This window comes from Lactuca saligna, chromosome 9 (assembly GCF_052625555.1).
Source record: "Lactuca saligna cultivar CGN05327 chromosome 9, ASM5262555v1, whole genome shotgun sequence".
Classification (NCBI taxonomy): Eukaryota; Viridiplantae; Streptophyta; class Magnoliopsida; order Asterales; family Asteraceae; genus Lactuca; species Lactuca saligna.
Genome location: NC_136425.1, coordinates 12,216,056 through 12,234,430, shown reverse-complemented (window position 1 = coordinate 12,234,430; position 18,375 = coordinate 12,216,056). Strand labels below are relative to the sequence as shown.

Genomic DNA, 18,375 nt, shown 5'->3' with positions numbered 1-18,375 from the left:
ACTAGTGATAGCCAGGGTTTTCATACAAATGGTTTTCATTTAAAACAACATTATACAAAACAGTTGCTAGTAACCAGGCATACGGACTAATACTTTATGGAACACTATAACAAACATATACATTAGAAAATATTGGATTTTTTTAGAAACATACAAACATTCTTTACAGATTCAATGACAGGTTTACATTACAAAACATTTTCATGAACTCATCGGCTTAATGATGATACTCTTTCAAAATCGCTTGTATTCTCAAGAAATCAATAGACAGGTACTCCCGCATGCTTTTGAGAAGACGGAGAGTATAGAGTCACGTCTTTTATATTTTAATATACTTTTAATGTATACAAACTATGTACCAAACTGATGTAAATATCTATATTTTCAATGTAATGGTTGTATTTACTTTGATTACTATGATGCAATTGTTGTAATACTGTACATAACGTCCTCCACCCCCGAACGTTTCCGCCGTTTCGGTTTGGGGGTGTGACAGGTCAATCAGACCCGACCCATCTCACTCAATCATCTCACTTAGTTTGCTCTAACTAAATCAACAACTATCAAACAACTCTTTAATTATTAAAATTTCAAACGAAGTCTATCTATTTAGAGGCCCAAAAACCAAATTAACGGTACATTTGGAATGCTTATATTTTATTGTGTGCCCGATTTAACTGTACGTTTGGAATGCTTATATTTTATTGTGTGCCCGTTTCACAGTGATTCCATTTGTACGTTTGGAATGGCTTATATGTTATTGTGTGCTCGTTTCACAGTGATTTCATTTGTACGTTTGGAATGCTTATATTTGTACGTTTGGAATGCTTATATTTTATTGTGTGCCCGTTTCAGAGTGATTCCATTTTGCGGTGGTCTCATTTCGTACGGATTTACATAGAAGAGGGCCATTTTGTATCGTACATTGGCAAGAACGACATCGATTTACAAATTTGCAGTTGGTCCACCACGAAATGAGTAATATGTGAATGGTAGGTTATTTATTAAAATGTTATTAAAAAAAGTACTATAATTAAATGAAGACTTAATTATGAAAAATCTTTTTTTTTTATAAATTCGATAAGCATGTTTCTTAAAGTATGTTACCTACAATGACAATTAACTAAAAGTACATAATCCAAAATAAGTTTTTTCCACAAACCGAAAGAGAAAGGTAACGTGGCATCAAAATGGAATGAATGTTGATATATGCGGTAGAAATTTGAAGAAATGTCAAAAGTTTAAACAGAAAATTATTTAAATTTGAAATATAAAATTTAAAAGGAAAATATTAAAAATTATATGAATACTTATGGTAATTTATTGGTTATTTTTAATTAAGATAATTATTAATTGAGGTGTAAATATAATTGTTAATTAAGAAAAGATAAAAAAAAAAATAACAAATGAAAAAAATATTTAATCAAAAATACAAAAAAAATATATGTGTTCAAATTAACGAAAAAGTGACATGTGGTAAAATTATTTCTATTTATTAGCGATGATATCTATAAAACAAATTACACATAGCGATATAAAAGTAAAAGTTCATAATATACACTACGCAAATATATAAAATATTTAGAAAATGAAAATTTGCATCTACAGAAAAATAGTGAAACTTTTATGATATAGATGGGATAATAAATCAAGACAATAAATGATGAAACGATTATTAAAAACCAATTAAAATAAATATAACTGCCACTAAAGTATAGAGTATAGAACACTTTGTGGAAATTAAATATTTACTTTTATGACTAAAAAATTTATATTTAGAATTAATAATCTAGCTTACATATTCATTTTCCAAAACTGGTTTTGTCCGAGTACCCATCGCCACCGGTACCTTAGCACGACCAACGGCGGTCACCGCTAACGGAGCACCGCCCTCCGCTGCAGCTTTCATCTTCCCTATTCTCTTCCTCCCGCTACACCACCTCACCCACAACACCAACACCACCAAGACCGTCGCCAGCAAAACCCCACAGGCTACCGAACCACCAACCCACCACCCTTTCTTCCTCCCTCCGCCACGACCACTACCTTCGCCACCAGCAATAGGATACTCCGGCACTTTTGGTGGCGCCGGCACTGGCGCCGGTGTCCTTTCTTCTATCACTATACCGACATGCCCTTGTGTTACACTCGAACAAATGCTCCCATTTTGTACACGATCAAACGCAACTCCACCAAATAAATCAAAAAACACACATTTTGGCAAAAACCCATCTGGCGCAACCCCCAAAGTTTTGAACTTTATCAAAATGGGGTTTTCCGATGTCCGGAGATCCAGCTCCGGCAACCCTTTTGCCGTCAAATTAACTGCATTGTAAGCCAATAAACCCACCACCGACGACAAAAACGAATAGCCTGGTAAAGGATAGTAAACCGATGACCAGTTACCCAAATTATGATAGACCAAAATAACCCTCTCAACGTACGGATTCTCCAAGATGCCCTTGGGGATATCAAACTCTTTGTACCCATGAAACCCTCTTTTCCTCAAGCTACCACTTCTCAGGCGGAGGGCAGAGACGGTACTTCCAGTCAAATTAGACGGCACATTACCGTCGTAGACAACTCCGGTCCTCGGACGGTGCCGGGAAAGTGCTCGGAAAGCATAGTCTTGGAGAACGGAATCAAGAAATCTTGGTGAAAAAAAGATTTCACCGGTGGATCGTAATGATTGAGATTTCACCGATGGGATTGTTGTAAATAAAACTGAGAAAATTACACAAAAAGAAGCAAAAGAAATCATGGGTTTCCGTCAAGATGAGTACTTTTTTGGTTCAAGCATCAGGAATCTTGAGTAAAGAGAGTAGGTGTGTGACCGTATGAGAGAGCACAACGGTTGGTTCTTGAAATAAGTGTGATGTAATTTTAGTATAAATATATTATTTATACATATTTTATAATAGAAGTAAAACCTTTGGAAGAGAGTAAATGAGCAATCAATATTTTTTTAGACAGTATATAAAACTTTGGTACTTCATACATAAATGTATTACATTTTGACTACTTTACCAACAGGATTCCCCATGTTAACAAATTCGTAGCTATAGAATAAGTACATTCGTTTCATAAGTTGAATGTGTGTAAGGATCCTGTATTCAGTCACAATGTATCATCAATACAATTTCTCGGATGATATCTCACATCTCACATCCGTACAAGTGCTTCTCGATTATAATTTAGCCAAAAAGAAAGTTATAACTTTTAGTTTCTCACACCCGTAAAAGGTTTTCTCAATACAATTGGTTCCAACAAATGAAACACCTTTTAAATATTAGCATCATATAAAAGTAAATGGTATGTTTTGTCTTGGTCATTAAAATCTTTTTTTTCTCTCATTGTTTCAAGTATTTCAATCAAAAACTGTTTATCTTGACCCGATTCCTCAACCTCTAATGATTCTCGGGGTCAACCCGCTCCGTCAACCTCTAATGACTCTCAGACTCAACCCGATCTGTCAACCTTTAATGACTCTTGGGCACATCTCGAACCGGCAACCGATATAAAACATCAGCCGAAGAACTCTGCAGTTAAGTCTGCCCAAAGAAAAACAATTTATGGATGGGTGACCCCCTTGGAAAGTTTCCGTGTCGGAAACCCAAAAATAGACAATATTATGATACATGTCAGATCGGGATATTACAAATGGTATCAGAGCTGGGGCATTGATCAACGTGTTCAACAGGGACGTCGAACTCTATAGGGGGAGGGGGGGGGGGGGGGAAGTGGGTAGCTACCTGCATTTGATCCCACATCGGTTGGGAAGGAAAACAAAATATTCCTTGTAAAGGGTGTGTGTACATTCCTTATCACAATACATTTTAAAGTCGTTAGGACAACATATCACATAAGAACTCTGCAGTTAAGCATATCCAGACAATAGCAATTCAGGGATGGATGACCCACTGGGAAGTTTTCGTGTTGGGAGCCCAAAGCAGACAATATTGTGATACGTGCTAGAGAGGGATGTTACAACTCAAATGAGGCTATGGTTCTATAAAATGGATGTTCTAGGACTAATAGAGGATGATAAATGACAAACCCTAGGAGTTGAGGTGCATTAAATAGTCCCAAAAACCCTAAAAGTCATTCGGCCCATGGGCCTAGGCGCCTCGTACCCCATAAATGGAGCCATGGCGCCCTAGTATAAATCCACAAATTTTCGGTTTTTAGATTTTTACAATTAACTCGTTTAAACTTTACAATTTACTTCTACATTTCCTTGGACTTTAAAACCACAAATCATAGGTTGGGAAAATCATAATCGAGACTCGGGTGTTATATTTAAAAACCTCCAAAACATGAAATCCTCCAATACATAATTCGATAAGCGCATCTGCCAAATACTCTAATGAATCTCAGGCTCGATCCAATTCGTAAACCTCTAATGACTCTTGATATTGATCCAATCCGTCAACCTCTAATGACTCTCGGGCTCAACCCGATTTATCATGTAACATCCCAAAATTTTCAATAAATTTAAACCTTTCAAAAGAAACCCCTTTATTAATAAAAGTGTTTACAAACTATTATTTCCAAAACATTATTTAAAATCAGAGTCTCCCAAGATCCAATTAGTTGTAAAACCAAGGATGTGTATGGTCACGCCTTCGCCTTGCCAAGGTCCACCGAAGTACCTGAAACCATAAACCAAAACTGTAAGCACGAAGCTTAGTGAGTTCCCCAAAGTACCAACACACAAACAAATAACACAAATAATATAACAGCATGTACTGGGTTCACAGCTAAAAGACTATATTACCCTTGAGCCCCACCCATTGAGTTTGGCTTGCCTAAAGGGCCCACAACTCATGTATGACTTGCTCGTGACCCCACAACATAAATCTAGCTTGCCATCGGGTCCTCAGCTCGTATTTGGAAGGCTATTGAGCCCTCAGTATGAGTCTGACATGCCCTACCCGGCCTTAGCTCATATCTGGATTGCTCCAATACCCTCAATCCCTTAGTACGAGTCTGGTATACCACCGAGTCCTCAACTCGTATCTGGAATGCTACTATGACCTCAGTATGATTATGGCATGCCCTACTCGTACCTCAGCTCATATCTAAAATACTATAGGGTTTATTGGCTACAGCATGAAGCAGTACAACCTCAATCCATCACAATATGTCGACAGATAACAAACATATACAGATAATCGTGCAGACAAACATGTTGTGTTTTGATAGCATCCAGACGATCGGGAAAACTCCATACAACACGTCGTTTTGGCTTTGCAAACATGTCGTGTTTGCCCAAGTTCCAGCAGGTTAATACATTTAGTTGTTTTCTTCGATTCCAGGAACTCCAAGGCTCAGATTTGGACCCAAATGCTATCAAGAAGGATAAAGCTTCCAACTTTATCCTTTGGGACTACTCTAAGGGTCCCAAAACCTAACCACAAGGCTTAAAGGTTCAAAGGCTTAACCAAGAAGCACTAAATTATAAAAGTTAGAAACCCATCCTTTCCAGAAGAGATTCTAGCACCAAAACCATCCCAAAGGTTGGTGCTTTATAAACATGCATGTCCACTGCATGTATTGAACCCAAAATAGGTCAAAAATGGGGTTTTATGACCTACTCTCCATGTATGGCATCAAAACTCGACTATAGGCCAGATCCAAGACTCTACAAGGTCACTTAGATCTGGAGATTCATAAAGTTATTAACTTTGTGAGATCCAACCATTCCCTCATTCAAGAACAACAAGAAAAAGGGCCAAAACTCAAAATCTAGAAACATATAGGAATACAAATCGGATCTTGGACAGTTACCAAGGTCCAGAAGAGTGCCAAACTGAAGGATGAGGACTTGCTTGCTGGATCCCTACTTCCATCTTCGAAATCCTTCCTTCTTTGGCTCTAAAAACACCATACTAGCTCACAAATAAGAGGTAAAGATAATTAGGGTTCTCAAGGGTCGATATAGGGAGCTAGAGGCTGATAAAAGACCACCCCTTTCGACTTAAGGAGATTATATAGTGTGCAAAACCCTGAAAATTAGGATTTTCTCAACCAGCCACCAACACGTCATGTTGCTCCATAAACCCGTTGTGTTGGCCTTAAAGAAAGCCGCATTTCTTCAATTTAGACATGCCATGTTGGTTCCTCCAACACATCGTGTCTAATCCTACAAAGGTGATTTATTTCCACAACTATTCCCAAAGATTCTGGGTTTTACAACTCTCCCCCCACGTAAATTAGATTTCGACCTTGAAATCATTCCTTACAATCTCTCCTACCAAACTGACGATACTAAATGAACTCCCTGAACCCCGAAATGACTAGGGAAGTCACCCCACTAAGATAACCACCCACCCTTACTGCTGTCAAGTCCAAATCAGAAGATACCCAACCGTTATACCTGAAACTGAAAACCCTGAACAATGTCGGATTCCATGACAGATAGCATCAAACAAAACTATCCCCACAAGAACTCAACTTCACAGCCCGTACCGAACAACCTATCCATCTTGAACGAATTTATAGATACCCGAGAACATAAATCCCCGACCACCTACCAGATCCCTGATAAAATACAACCATCACTACTCAGCTCAAAACCAGGAATTCAATACCTTATCTGAAAAAACCCAATCATATAAATCGCGAATCTTCCACTACTCCAAGGCCCCTAAGATGCACCAAAATCCTTTAATTAACTCGTGACTCCCTGACACGCCACTCCAACCACTACTCCTACGAGTAAGAATGAGAATTCCAGGAATCCCACATTTACCTCCATTCCTTAACAATTCAGATGTACCCCCATCAAGCAAATCACCCGATATATATTAACGAAGAACTTTGATTTGAGACTTCATAACTGGTTTCTGACCTTGAAAATTAACCCCTTATAACAGATTGAGGGCAACGAGATTATAATGCAAACATTCCGAGAGACTTTCTAATACACGGACGATACTTCCAACCACCTTTAATAAACCAGCTGACTATGTCTCTCGACTTCCATTAATGCATCAATACCAAAAGTACCATACTCAGATGAAATCAACAATAATGATCACTGGGCCCACAGCCTATGTATGGGATACCCTAACAAGGTCCTCACCACAAGTCTGGATTGCCACTGAGCCCTCAGCATGAATCTGGAATGCCTCACCTAACCCTCAACCCATGACTGGAATGGTCCCGCTATCACGCTGATCTTGTTGACATTACATATTCCGCTTGGCACTTGCGACCCACATCAAGGGCCAACATGCTCTAAACCTCTTTCCCATGCCTTGCAGGGACCTAAACAACATCCCTTCAACACTAACCGAGCATAAAAATGCCATAACTATACCACACCCAATTCCTTCACAGAACAAGTTGCTACCAATGCAAAACTCAACGAAATCATGGTCACACCCGATCAAAAATAGGATATCTGGTTGTGCCCTTGATCCAAATTCAAGGCTATCACCACCAAGAGAATAATTCGATCCAAGCCCAATGATATCTTATCCAGTCCACAAACACACAACGGATTTCTACAATACATATCCTGGTGAACCCATAACCTCATCCAAAAAGGGTAGAAATACCAAGGTTCTATCGAACAACGAACATCAATCTTCACATAAGACATCCTCATGATCAATCAAAACAAGATTCCACAATTGATTGAAATTGAACAGGTTCCACCAACATGCACCCGACTTAAGAAGGTTTCTAAAACGGATCTGATTGCCACCCAACCCAAGACTGCTATGAACCAAAATTCCACACTGTCGGAGAGGGTAAGCATACCCAGAGACCAAAGGAGCCTAAAACATACTAAACCTAAAGATAAGATGACACATCCAGAGAACTTCAACTGTCATACCCCAAACCTTCAAGGACCCTTTGCTTTTAACAAATGATGCGACCAATGAGCGCGAACACATGACATTAAATCGAAAGAACCAACGCCCTTGCGGGACTGAATACGCCAAATTCCAAAATTGATTCCTTGATCAATCCCTACCTCACACTAGACTATAATTAGAAATCTTTACAGCTAGCTGATAATTTTCCTTCCGTCATCGATACTCGACCTAAGTAATCCCAATGGTTCTTACCTATTCATTGGTACCCCCAATAGGAAACAATATCTGCAACGAGCTCCTTGATCACTCCCTTCCCGATGAGCGAAAACCTGAGTCTCCTCTACACATGTATATGATCATTACCTATTATATACCTCTTCCTTGACCAAGCCCTGAACCAAGATTCCACATACTCGCACCGTGGGTCCCTAAACCATTCCTTAATACTACGATCCCGAATAGATCGAAAATCCTCCAAGCAGAATACCCAGTTCTCCCCCACTTAGGGTTCGAACTACTACTCATTGGTGGTGAAACTAACCAATAACTCACCCTGCTCAACCTAGTACAACCATCCTCAGACTCCGAGAGTGAATAATACACACATGGTGGTCTTCCAGATATAAATCCAAAGAGAATCCTAAATTTCAGCTAAAGATCTCCAAAATTTCTCAACCATGACCACTTAACACTAAGGATCCCTTACAAGAACATAAACCAACACCGACTTATGATCCCACAACATACACTCCTTTCTTACACTTCTAACAGCCAGACCAATGCCTGTCCTGCTATAACCTAAAAACACGAACACTTAATCACATCACAAAGCATCCATACCACATCAACCTATATGCAAACTACTGTGCTGACATCCTGTCTCCAAACACCACGACCAACAGACCCCAAGTTGGGCTTACAGACCAACCTTGGAGGTCACAAGCCTACTCACTCCTTCCATGAACTTAGAAACTGAAAGGGCAAATCCCCACCGTAGATAATGACATACCAACCATCAATCAACCACTCGACTTCCAGCTGCAATCCCCAAACTGGTCGTAATGGTTGATCCATCCTTGAGTCCTACGACTCAATTGCATGGTCTTGAGCAGAACCCTCGAGACCTCAAAACTAACAAGCTCATCTATGTTTGCACTAATTAATCCAAACCAATATCGTTGTTGGGTCTGGACCATTACTAGACCCGACCTCATGCCCAAACAACCATGACCAAGATTGATAGATACAAAGCTACTGCCACGGATCATGGTATCCAACCATGCTATCTTCTCCTGACCTACCCTTAGAATCCCCAAAACTCTCCTTAATTCGAGTATGGATCATGTGCTTCCAGTAGTATGGGCCTTATACTACCTTCCACACCTATCCATACTTTCCCCATAGATCATCTCGGGTCCTCTAAGACCTACTCATGATAATACTCCCAAAACCCGCTCAACAGTGAAACAACCTCACTAAAATACTTCCTAGGCTCACCTAGGATCCCCATCTCCTATGCTATCAGTTGCTGAAAAACTCCTCATAATGTTAGTTAGCTACTCCATGAACATAATCACATGTAATAAAGCTCAGATGATCCTTCAAGTAAAAGACTCATCCCTACAATGATTGAACTCAGACAAGAGCTACGCAATAGGGTCAAACCCATCACTCTAAGATTATTCAATCTTGATTAAATGTGACCTTACATGTTCATGCAATAGCTAACTCACATCACTTAGGAGCCCCACAAAGCACAAAGCAAGCAACATTCGAGCAGTGGAGTCGACTAACATTAAACATAATAAAATTAGACAGATTCTCACATGAAATTTCGATCTCTATATCCAAACATCTTGGATACACACTAGCATACTCATTCACTCTATCCTTACTCCCTAGAGGAAGGCTAAACATATCACGATTGGTTGGCTGCCCACATAACTCATCCTACCACCAACTGTCCCACGACCCTCCATTGGTGCCATATAACTATAGCATGAACACTATCACATACTACACAACTTAAATAATCTTATGCTAAACGATTCAATCCTGCCATAGTTGGACTCAGACAAGAGTTTTGCAACAGGACCAAATCCCTTACCATAAGGCCATATAACTCATGTAGTATGTGACTTAGCGCATTCACTCAATAGTTAGTTCGCACATGAAAGAGTCATACAGCAATAAATAAGGCATTCTACGAGAGATAAAGCATCATATATCATGCAATTCTATCATACAATTCCTGAAGATCCCTATCCTATTACTAGCATGTTGTTCTAACATATCACAACATAATCTCAAATAACTGTGTGGTAATTTGGGGTCTACTTGCTGGCTCCGACTGATCGTACACATCGCATCCTCCTTGTTTATTTTGAAAATCGTTTTTTTCTTAGTTTAAGATTGGATTCACACGAATATTCCTCCAATTCACTCAAACCAAGGCTCTGATACCAACTTGTAATATCCCAAAATTTTCAATAAATTTAAACCTTTCAAAAGCAACCCCTTTATTAATAAAAGTGTTTACAAACTATAATTTCCAAAATATTATTTAAAATTAGAGTCTCCCAAGATCCAGTTAGTTGTAAAACCAAGGATGTGTACAGTCATGCCTTCGGTAAGCATGAAATCCTCCAAAACATGAAATCCTCCAATACATAATTCGAGACTCGGGTGTTATATTTAAAAATCTCCAACACATGAAATCGTCCAATACACAATTCGGTAAGTGAATCTGCCAAATACTCTAATGACTCTCGGGCTCGACCCGATCTATCAACCTCTAATGACTCTCGATATTGATTCAATCCATACACCTCTAATGACTCTCGGGCTCAACCCAATTTACCATGTAACATCCCAAAAATTTCAATAAATTTAAACCTTTCAAAAGCAACCCCTTTATTAATAAAAGTGTTTACAAACTATTATTTCCAAAACATTATTTAAAATTAGAGTCTCCCAAGATCCATTTAGTTGTAAAATCAAGGATGTGTACAGTCACATATTCGCATTGCCACGGTCCACTGAAGTACTTGAAACCATAAACCAAAATTGTAAGCACGAAGCTTAGTGACTTCCCCTAAAGTACCAACACACAAACAAATAGAACACATAATATAACAACATGAACTGGGTTCACAACTAAAACACTGGATTACCCTTGAGCCCATCGATCGAGTGTAGCTTGCCTAACGGACCTAGATCTCATATCTTACTTGCCCTTGACCCCACAACATAAATCTGGCTTGCCCCCGAGGGCCAAATCTTATGCTTGGATTGCTCTAATACCCTCAACCCCTCGGTATGAATCTAGCATACCACTGAGTCCTCACATCGTATCTGGAATGCTATTAAGCCCTCAGTAAAAGTCAAGCATGCCCTACCCAGCCCTCCGCTCATATCTGGATTGTTGGGATACCTTCAACCCCTTAGTACAAGTCTGGCATACCACCAGATCCTCAGCTCATATCTGGAATGCTATTGAGCCCTCAGTATGAGTTTGGCATGCCCTACCCGCCCATCGGCTCATATCTGGAATACTCCAGGGTTTGTTGGCTACAACACGAAGCAGTACAACCTCAACCTATCATAATATGCCAACAGATAACAAACATATACAAATAATCATGCAGAAAGAAATAATAGGTAGTCCTACAGATCTACCAGACTAGCATATCAAACCTAGCATGCATATATATATATATATATATATATATATATATATATATATATATATATATATATATATATATCCCATACTTAGCATATCAACAATATCAGGTTATCAAACCAATAGGCCAGTCTTGGTGCCTTCGACCCGAAAGTATAGTGAGGAAACTCACCTCATAAGCAGCACATAACTGGTAAGGCCCAACTCCGAGTCTCAGCTCTCAAATCAGATGCCTACAACCATGAAATGATCAATTCCATCAAAAACCTAGCAATACCAAAAATACCCTCAAGGTCAAACTTGATCAAAGTCAAAGTCAATGGTTAAGGTCAACAGTCCATGTTGACCCAACACGTCGTGTTTACTAGAAAACATGTTATGTTTCGATAGCATTCAGAAGACCGGGAAAACTCCAGCCAACACGTCATTTTGGCTTTGCAAACACATCGTGTTTGCCCAAGTTCCAGCAGCTTAATACAATCAACTGTTTTCTTCGATTCTAGGGACTACAAGGCTCAGATTTGGACCCAAAAAGCTATCAAGAAGGATAAAGCTTCCAACTTCATCCTTTGGGACTACTCTAAGGGCCCCAAAACCCAACCACAAGGCTTTAAGGTTCAAAGGCTTAACCAAGAAGCACTAAATCCTTGAAGTCAGAAACCCGTCCTTTCCAGAAGAGATTCTAGCACCAAAACCATCCCAAAGATTGGTGCTTTGTATACATGCATGTCCAATGCATGTATTGAACCTAAAATAGGTCAAAATGGGGATTTATGACCTAATCTCCATGCATTGCATCAAAACTCAACTATATGCCAGATCCAGGACTCTACAAGGTCGCTTACACCTAGAGATTCATAAAGTTGCTAACTTTATGAGATCCAACCATTCCCTCACTCATGAACAAGTAAAAGGGCCAAAATTCAAGATCTAGCAACATAGAGGAATAAAAATCAGATCTTGGACACTTACCAAGGTCTAGAAGAGTGCCAAACTGAAGGATGAGGACTTGCTTGTTGGATCCTTACTTCCTTCTTCCAACTCCTTCCTTCTTTGGCTCCAAAAACACCACACTAGCTCACAAATAAGAGGGAAAGATAATTAGGGTTCTCAAGGGTCGATATGGGGAGTTGGAGGCTGATAAAAGACAACCCGTTGGGACTTAAGGAGATTATATAGGGTGCAAAACCCTAAAATTTAGAGTTTTCTCAACCAGCCACCAACACGCCATGTTGCTCCATAAACACACCGTGTTGGCCTTAAAGAAATTCGCGTTTCTTCAATTTAGACACATCGTCTCTAACCCTACATAGGGGAATTCTTTCCACAATTATTCCACAAGATTCCATGTGTTACATATCAGCCTCTAATGAGTCTCGGGCTCATCCCGATCCGTCAAACGACATAAGGCATAAGTCGATCCCAAACAACCAATCTTTTGCACAAACTATAGCTTCAACAATTTTATGTGTCAATGAACTTCCATAATTATCAAAAACACAAACACCATTACTAAAGGTTGATTTGAATGCTACATTGGAGATGAGGATGCTTAAATATTTCGAACCGTGCAAGCACGTTCTAGATAACAATATTGGCGAGCTTTCCAAAAAGAAAGAACATTTATATCTTCAGTAATATCACTTCTTGGCTCATCTAGGTACATCTCTAATTGTGATTTTTTAGACAAATCAAACTCCTTAGTTTCATAAACTGTGAACACCTAAAAAACAGAAAATTAATTAATACAAGTAAAAAGAGCTTATGAATAAAGTAATAAAAAAATATTTAATTACTAAAAATAGTTTCTTACCTGTAGCATTTCTCTCGTGCTTTTACTAAGTGTTGTGTCATCCCTCTTTTTGTTAACACTTTTACTTAATTTAGTATCCCAGTCCCTACAATATCGAAGACCATAAAAAAATTAATAAATATAAGTTCTATACTTGTGTAAATCACAACAAGCAAACATAAAAAGTGTGTTAATCAGATTCAAAAGGAGAATATGAAACACAACAAGCATTAGAAAAAAGAAAGTTTATAATTAGTAACTCAATCCTTTGCAACCGGGAAGAACATAAAAAAAAAAACTTCGAAATATAAGTTCTATACCTGTATAAAACACAAAAAGCATTCAGAAAAAAGTGTGTAATCAGATTCATAAGGAGAATATAAAACACATCAAGCATTAGAAAAAAAAAGTTTGTAATCAGTAGATCAATCCCTTGCAACCAGGAAGAACAGAAAAAAAAAAAAAAAAAAACACATAACTCGATTTCTTATCAAATTGTTTAAAATATAAACTGCAACCATGAATTATGTAACATCCCCCTATGACATGTATCACAATATTGTCCCCTTTGGGCTCCCAATGTGAAAACTTCCCAGGGGGTCACCCATCCATGGATTGCTCTTGCTCGGGCACACTTAACTGTAGAGTTCTTGTGGGATCTACTGCCTTCACAGCTTTAAAATGTGTTATCACAAGGAAGGTCTCCACACCCCTTTATAATAAAGTGCTTCGTTCTCCTTCCAAGATGATGTAGGATCAGGTGCAACCCACCTTCACCCCCCATTATAGGGTTCGACGTCTCTATCGAACACATCAACCTGTGACCTAGCTCTGATACCATTTGTAACATCCCCCTCTTGAATGTATCATAATTTTTTCCGCTTTGGGCTCCCAGCACGAAAACTTCCCAAGGGGTCACCCATCCCTAGATTGCTCTTGTCGGGGTACGGTTAACTGCAGAGTTCTTATGGGATCTGCTGCCCTCACGACTTTTAAACACGTTGTCACACGGAAGGTATCCACATCCCTTTATAATAAACTTTTCCATTCTCCTTCCAAGCCGATGTGGGATCAGGTGCAACCCACCTTCATAGTTGTAACATCCAAGTTTTGAAGTATTAAAAATATTAATTTAAGTTTAATTGCATTTGGAAGAGGCTCACGACGTGAGCCATAGTGGTCACATCGTGAATAGGACTATTGATTGTTTGACCCATGTTCTCGAACCTCATAGCGTGAAGCATAAGACCTCACGATGTCAGCTAGGCCTGATGGTTCCAAACCCTAAAAATCGAGTATAAAACAGAATGAGGAGACTAAGGTCACCTATCCTCAGCCTCCTTCACTCTCAAGTCACTGAAAAACCCTAGATTCAGCCTGCTTAAGCCCTTGAGCCATTGTTGGTGGTATTGGTGTCTTATAGTGGTTAATTTCCTTGAAGAAGAAGAAGAAGAAGAAGCTCTTGTGGTGGTTCCTTTGGCAAGATAAGCTCCTCCTAGTGGCATTTCTGAGCTCATAAGCCTCTGTAAGTCTCAAATATATCACCTCTCTCTTCTAATCTTGCTAGATCTAGGTTATGGTTACCTTCTTTGCATGGGATCTTGGATTATCATGCATGAAGTCCATAAAGTTTGCAACTTTATGGACCGTTGAGTCATTTATTGTGTTAGAACTCAGGGATCTAGATTTTGGTGCAAGTTTTGGACTCCAAAGTTGAATCTTAATGTTTATACCCATCTTTCGACCTAACTAGTGTTTAAGTCATGCATGAGACATGCATGACCGAAAAGATATGATTTGTATGGTCCTTTAGGCTATATATGGTATCCTTGAAAGTCCCGACATGCATAAAAAAGGATTAAGAGCATAATGCTCACAGAATAGTTCTCACAGCGTGAGAAGGATGGTCTCACGATGAGAGCACAACTTTGCCCCGATCTGAAACCCTAAAATGAGTGAACTGAGTTAACTTGCTGTGTCGATCCAAGACAATTTGACTCATACGATGTGAGCCAGGGATGCTGTGTCGATCCAAGACGAGTTGACTCATACGATGTGAGTCAGGGAAGGTCACAACGTCATGATATAATAATGAGGAAAGTTGATCATCGACCTTGAACGTTGACTTTGACTTTGACCAAGGGTTGAGCAGTTTGACTTCTAGTGGTATTTTGGTAATTGAGAATTTATGGAAGTGGGTCATTGGTGGATGTAGGTGTTGGAGTTGGAGTTGTATTTGGAGAAGTTTGATACTATCATTCGTAGATTTACTATTGACAACTATGTTTCCGTTGAGTTTGACTCGCTTGGTCTTACTGTCAAGGATCTTAGCATAGGTACTCCTCTTCAACTTTGCGATAGTAATCATTCCAATCTCTATCATGTTCTTCCTCCCGTTGCTAGTTGTAACTCATCTACTGTGCTTGTTTTTGTTTCTCATGACATTTTGCATCAAAGACTTTGTCACCCAAGCGCCTCCATTTTTAATTTCTTCAATCGTGTAATTTTACTTCATGTCCAAATAAAAACATGTCTCTGTTTCATGTGTGTGAACTAGGAAAACATTGTCGTTTAACCTTTTTCATTATTTCAAACTAAAACTAGTCGTGTGTTTGAATTAATTCATTATGATTTGTGGACTTCTCCTATTTCAAGTCTCAGGGGCTTCAAATATTGCATTTTGTTCTTATATAATCATTCTCATTTTTATGGATATTTCCATTGCGCACCAAATCTGAAGTATTCTCTATTTTTAAAACATTATGTGCCTATGTCATTAATCAATTTAAAACCGATATTTCAACTTTTTCAATGTGACAATGGTTGTGAATTAAACAACAAGCCAATTTTAGATTTTTTTTAATGATCATGGCATACAAATCCAATTTTCATGTGCTTATACCTCTCAATAAATTGGGAAAGCTGAGCGCACCATCCGTACCATTAAAAATATTATGCGCACGTCCTTAACTCAAGCCTCTCTTTCTCCTACGTTTTGGGCTGAAGCCCTTCTTTCTGTTGCTCATACTTTTAATCTCTTGCCTACTAATACCCTTCATCTCAAAACCCCTTTTGAATTTCTTTTCGGGGTTTCTCCGATCTATGAACACCTTCGTGTTTTTGGGTGCCTCTGCCACCCAAATCTCTCATCCACTGCCACTCACAAATTCTATCATCGTTCATCTGCTTGTGTTTACCTTGGACCTTCCTTTAATCATCGAGGGTATCAATGTACCGATCTTATCACTCAAAGGTCATTCTCTCTCATCATGTTACCTTATATGAAACTCGCTTCCCTTATTCTGAATTTCATCCTTCCCCTACATTTAACGATTATGACTCCTTCCTAACTCCTTCCTTTTGGATGATGATACTCCTACTATGCCCACGTTCTCCCCTCCAACTGTCACCTTAAACCCTCCCTCCTCTACTTCCATCGAGGACTCGCCTTCGTCCTCTCCCCATTCTCCTACTAACGACTCTTTGACATCGGATACCACCACTTCCTCCCTTTAGCCACTTGATGGTCACCAGATATCGCATTGGTTCTCTAAGACCTCGCCAGATCTTCAATCTTTATATTACTTCTAATGTCTCTTTGATTCCTCACTCCACTACTCAGGCTAAGTGAAATCCCAACTGGCGAGATGCGACGGACTCTTAAATGCCCGCTCTTTTCTCCAATCACACATGGGATCTTGTTCCTAAACCCATGCACTCCAACATTGTTGGTTGTTCTTGGTTGTATCATCATAAACTTGACAGTAACAGTCACTTATATCGTTACAAACGTTGCCTTTTTGCTCAAGGTTTTTTCTAACAACGTGGTCTTGAATTTGATGACACTTTTAGTCCTATCGTCAAACCTGTCACCATTCTAACCATCCTGGGTATTTCCTTTTCTAAGAATTTTCCTATTCATCAACTGGATGTTAATATTGTCTTTCTTCACGGGGATCTTGCTGAAACTGTGGATGTGCGCCAACCTCGTGGCTACATTAGCTCTTAGTTTCCCGATCATGTTTGTCTCCTTTGTAAGGACCTTTACGGTCTCAATCGGGCTCATCGTGCTTGGTACCGGTGTTTTTCCATTTTCTCTCGTCTCTTGGGTTTTATAATAGCAAGTCTAACAGTTCTCTATTCACTTTTCATCACGGTAAAGATATTATTTATCTCCATATATATGTAGATGATATTATCCTTACTACTTCTTCTTCGACTCTCATCACCAAGGTTATCACTCGTCTCTCCTCGGAGTTTCCAATGAGTGATCTTGATTTTTGGTCCTCTCTCCTTTCTGGGGATTGTTGCTACTCGCACCGACTCCTCTCTTTTTCTCTTGCAATATGCGTTTGCTGAGGAAATCCTTACTCATTCTGATATGGTCACGTGTGATCCATGTAGCACAACGGATGAAACGAAATCCAAGCTCTCGTCTGCTAGTGGGCCGGTTTCTGATCCGACTCTATATCAAAGCCTTGCACGAGCCTTGCAATATATTACCTTCACTCGTCCTAATATTTCCTATGTTGTTCAGCAGGTCTGTCTATTCATGCATGACCCGCGTGTCCCGCACTTCCAGGCTCTTAAGCGCATCTTAAGGTACCTTAACGCATGGTCTTCATATTCGTTGATCATTTGGTCTCTTATTTCGATGTTGATTGGGTTGGCTGTCTTATACTACTAATCGGTCCACATGTGGATTTTGTGTATATCTTGGCGATAATCTCGTCTCCTAGCCATCGAAGCTCCAACATGTTGTTTCTGGGTCTAGCACTAAAGCCGAGTAGGGGGGGGGGGGGGGGGGTAGCTAAGGTAGTTGTTGAAATTGCATGGCTTAGAAATATCCTTCTCGAGTTATATTGTCTTTTATCCCGTGCCACATTTATCTTTTGTGACAACGTCGGTGCCATGTATTTAACCTCAAATCTAGTATAGCACCAAAGAACCAAACATGTAGATTTCCATTTTGTTAGGGAGCGTGCCGCGATTGGTAATGTGTGTGTTTTACATGTTCCATCCGCTTATCAACATGCAACCATTTTTACTAATGACCTACCTACACAATT

General features: G+C 39.3%; 1 protein-coding gene across 1 annotated transcript; it reads right to left on the bottom strand.

The window, feature by feature from the left end:
• Window positions 1–1,661: 1,661 nt before the first annotated feature.
• Window positions 1,662–2,894, bottom strand: LOC145014188 (uncharacterized). Its single transcript, XM_078972560.1, has one exon. It carries the CDS (start codon window positions 2,759–2,761, stop codon window positions 1,790–1,792), a length of 972 nt encoding a protein of 323 aa, XP_078828686.1. The 5' UTR covers window positions 2,762–2,894; the 3' UTR covers window positions 1,662–1,789.
• Window positions 2,895–18,375: the final 15,481 nt, after the last annotated feature.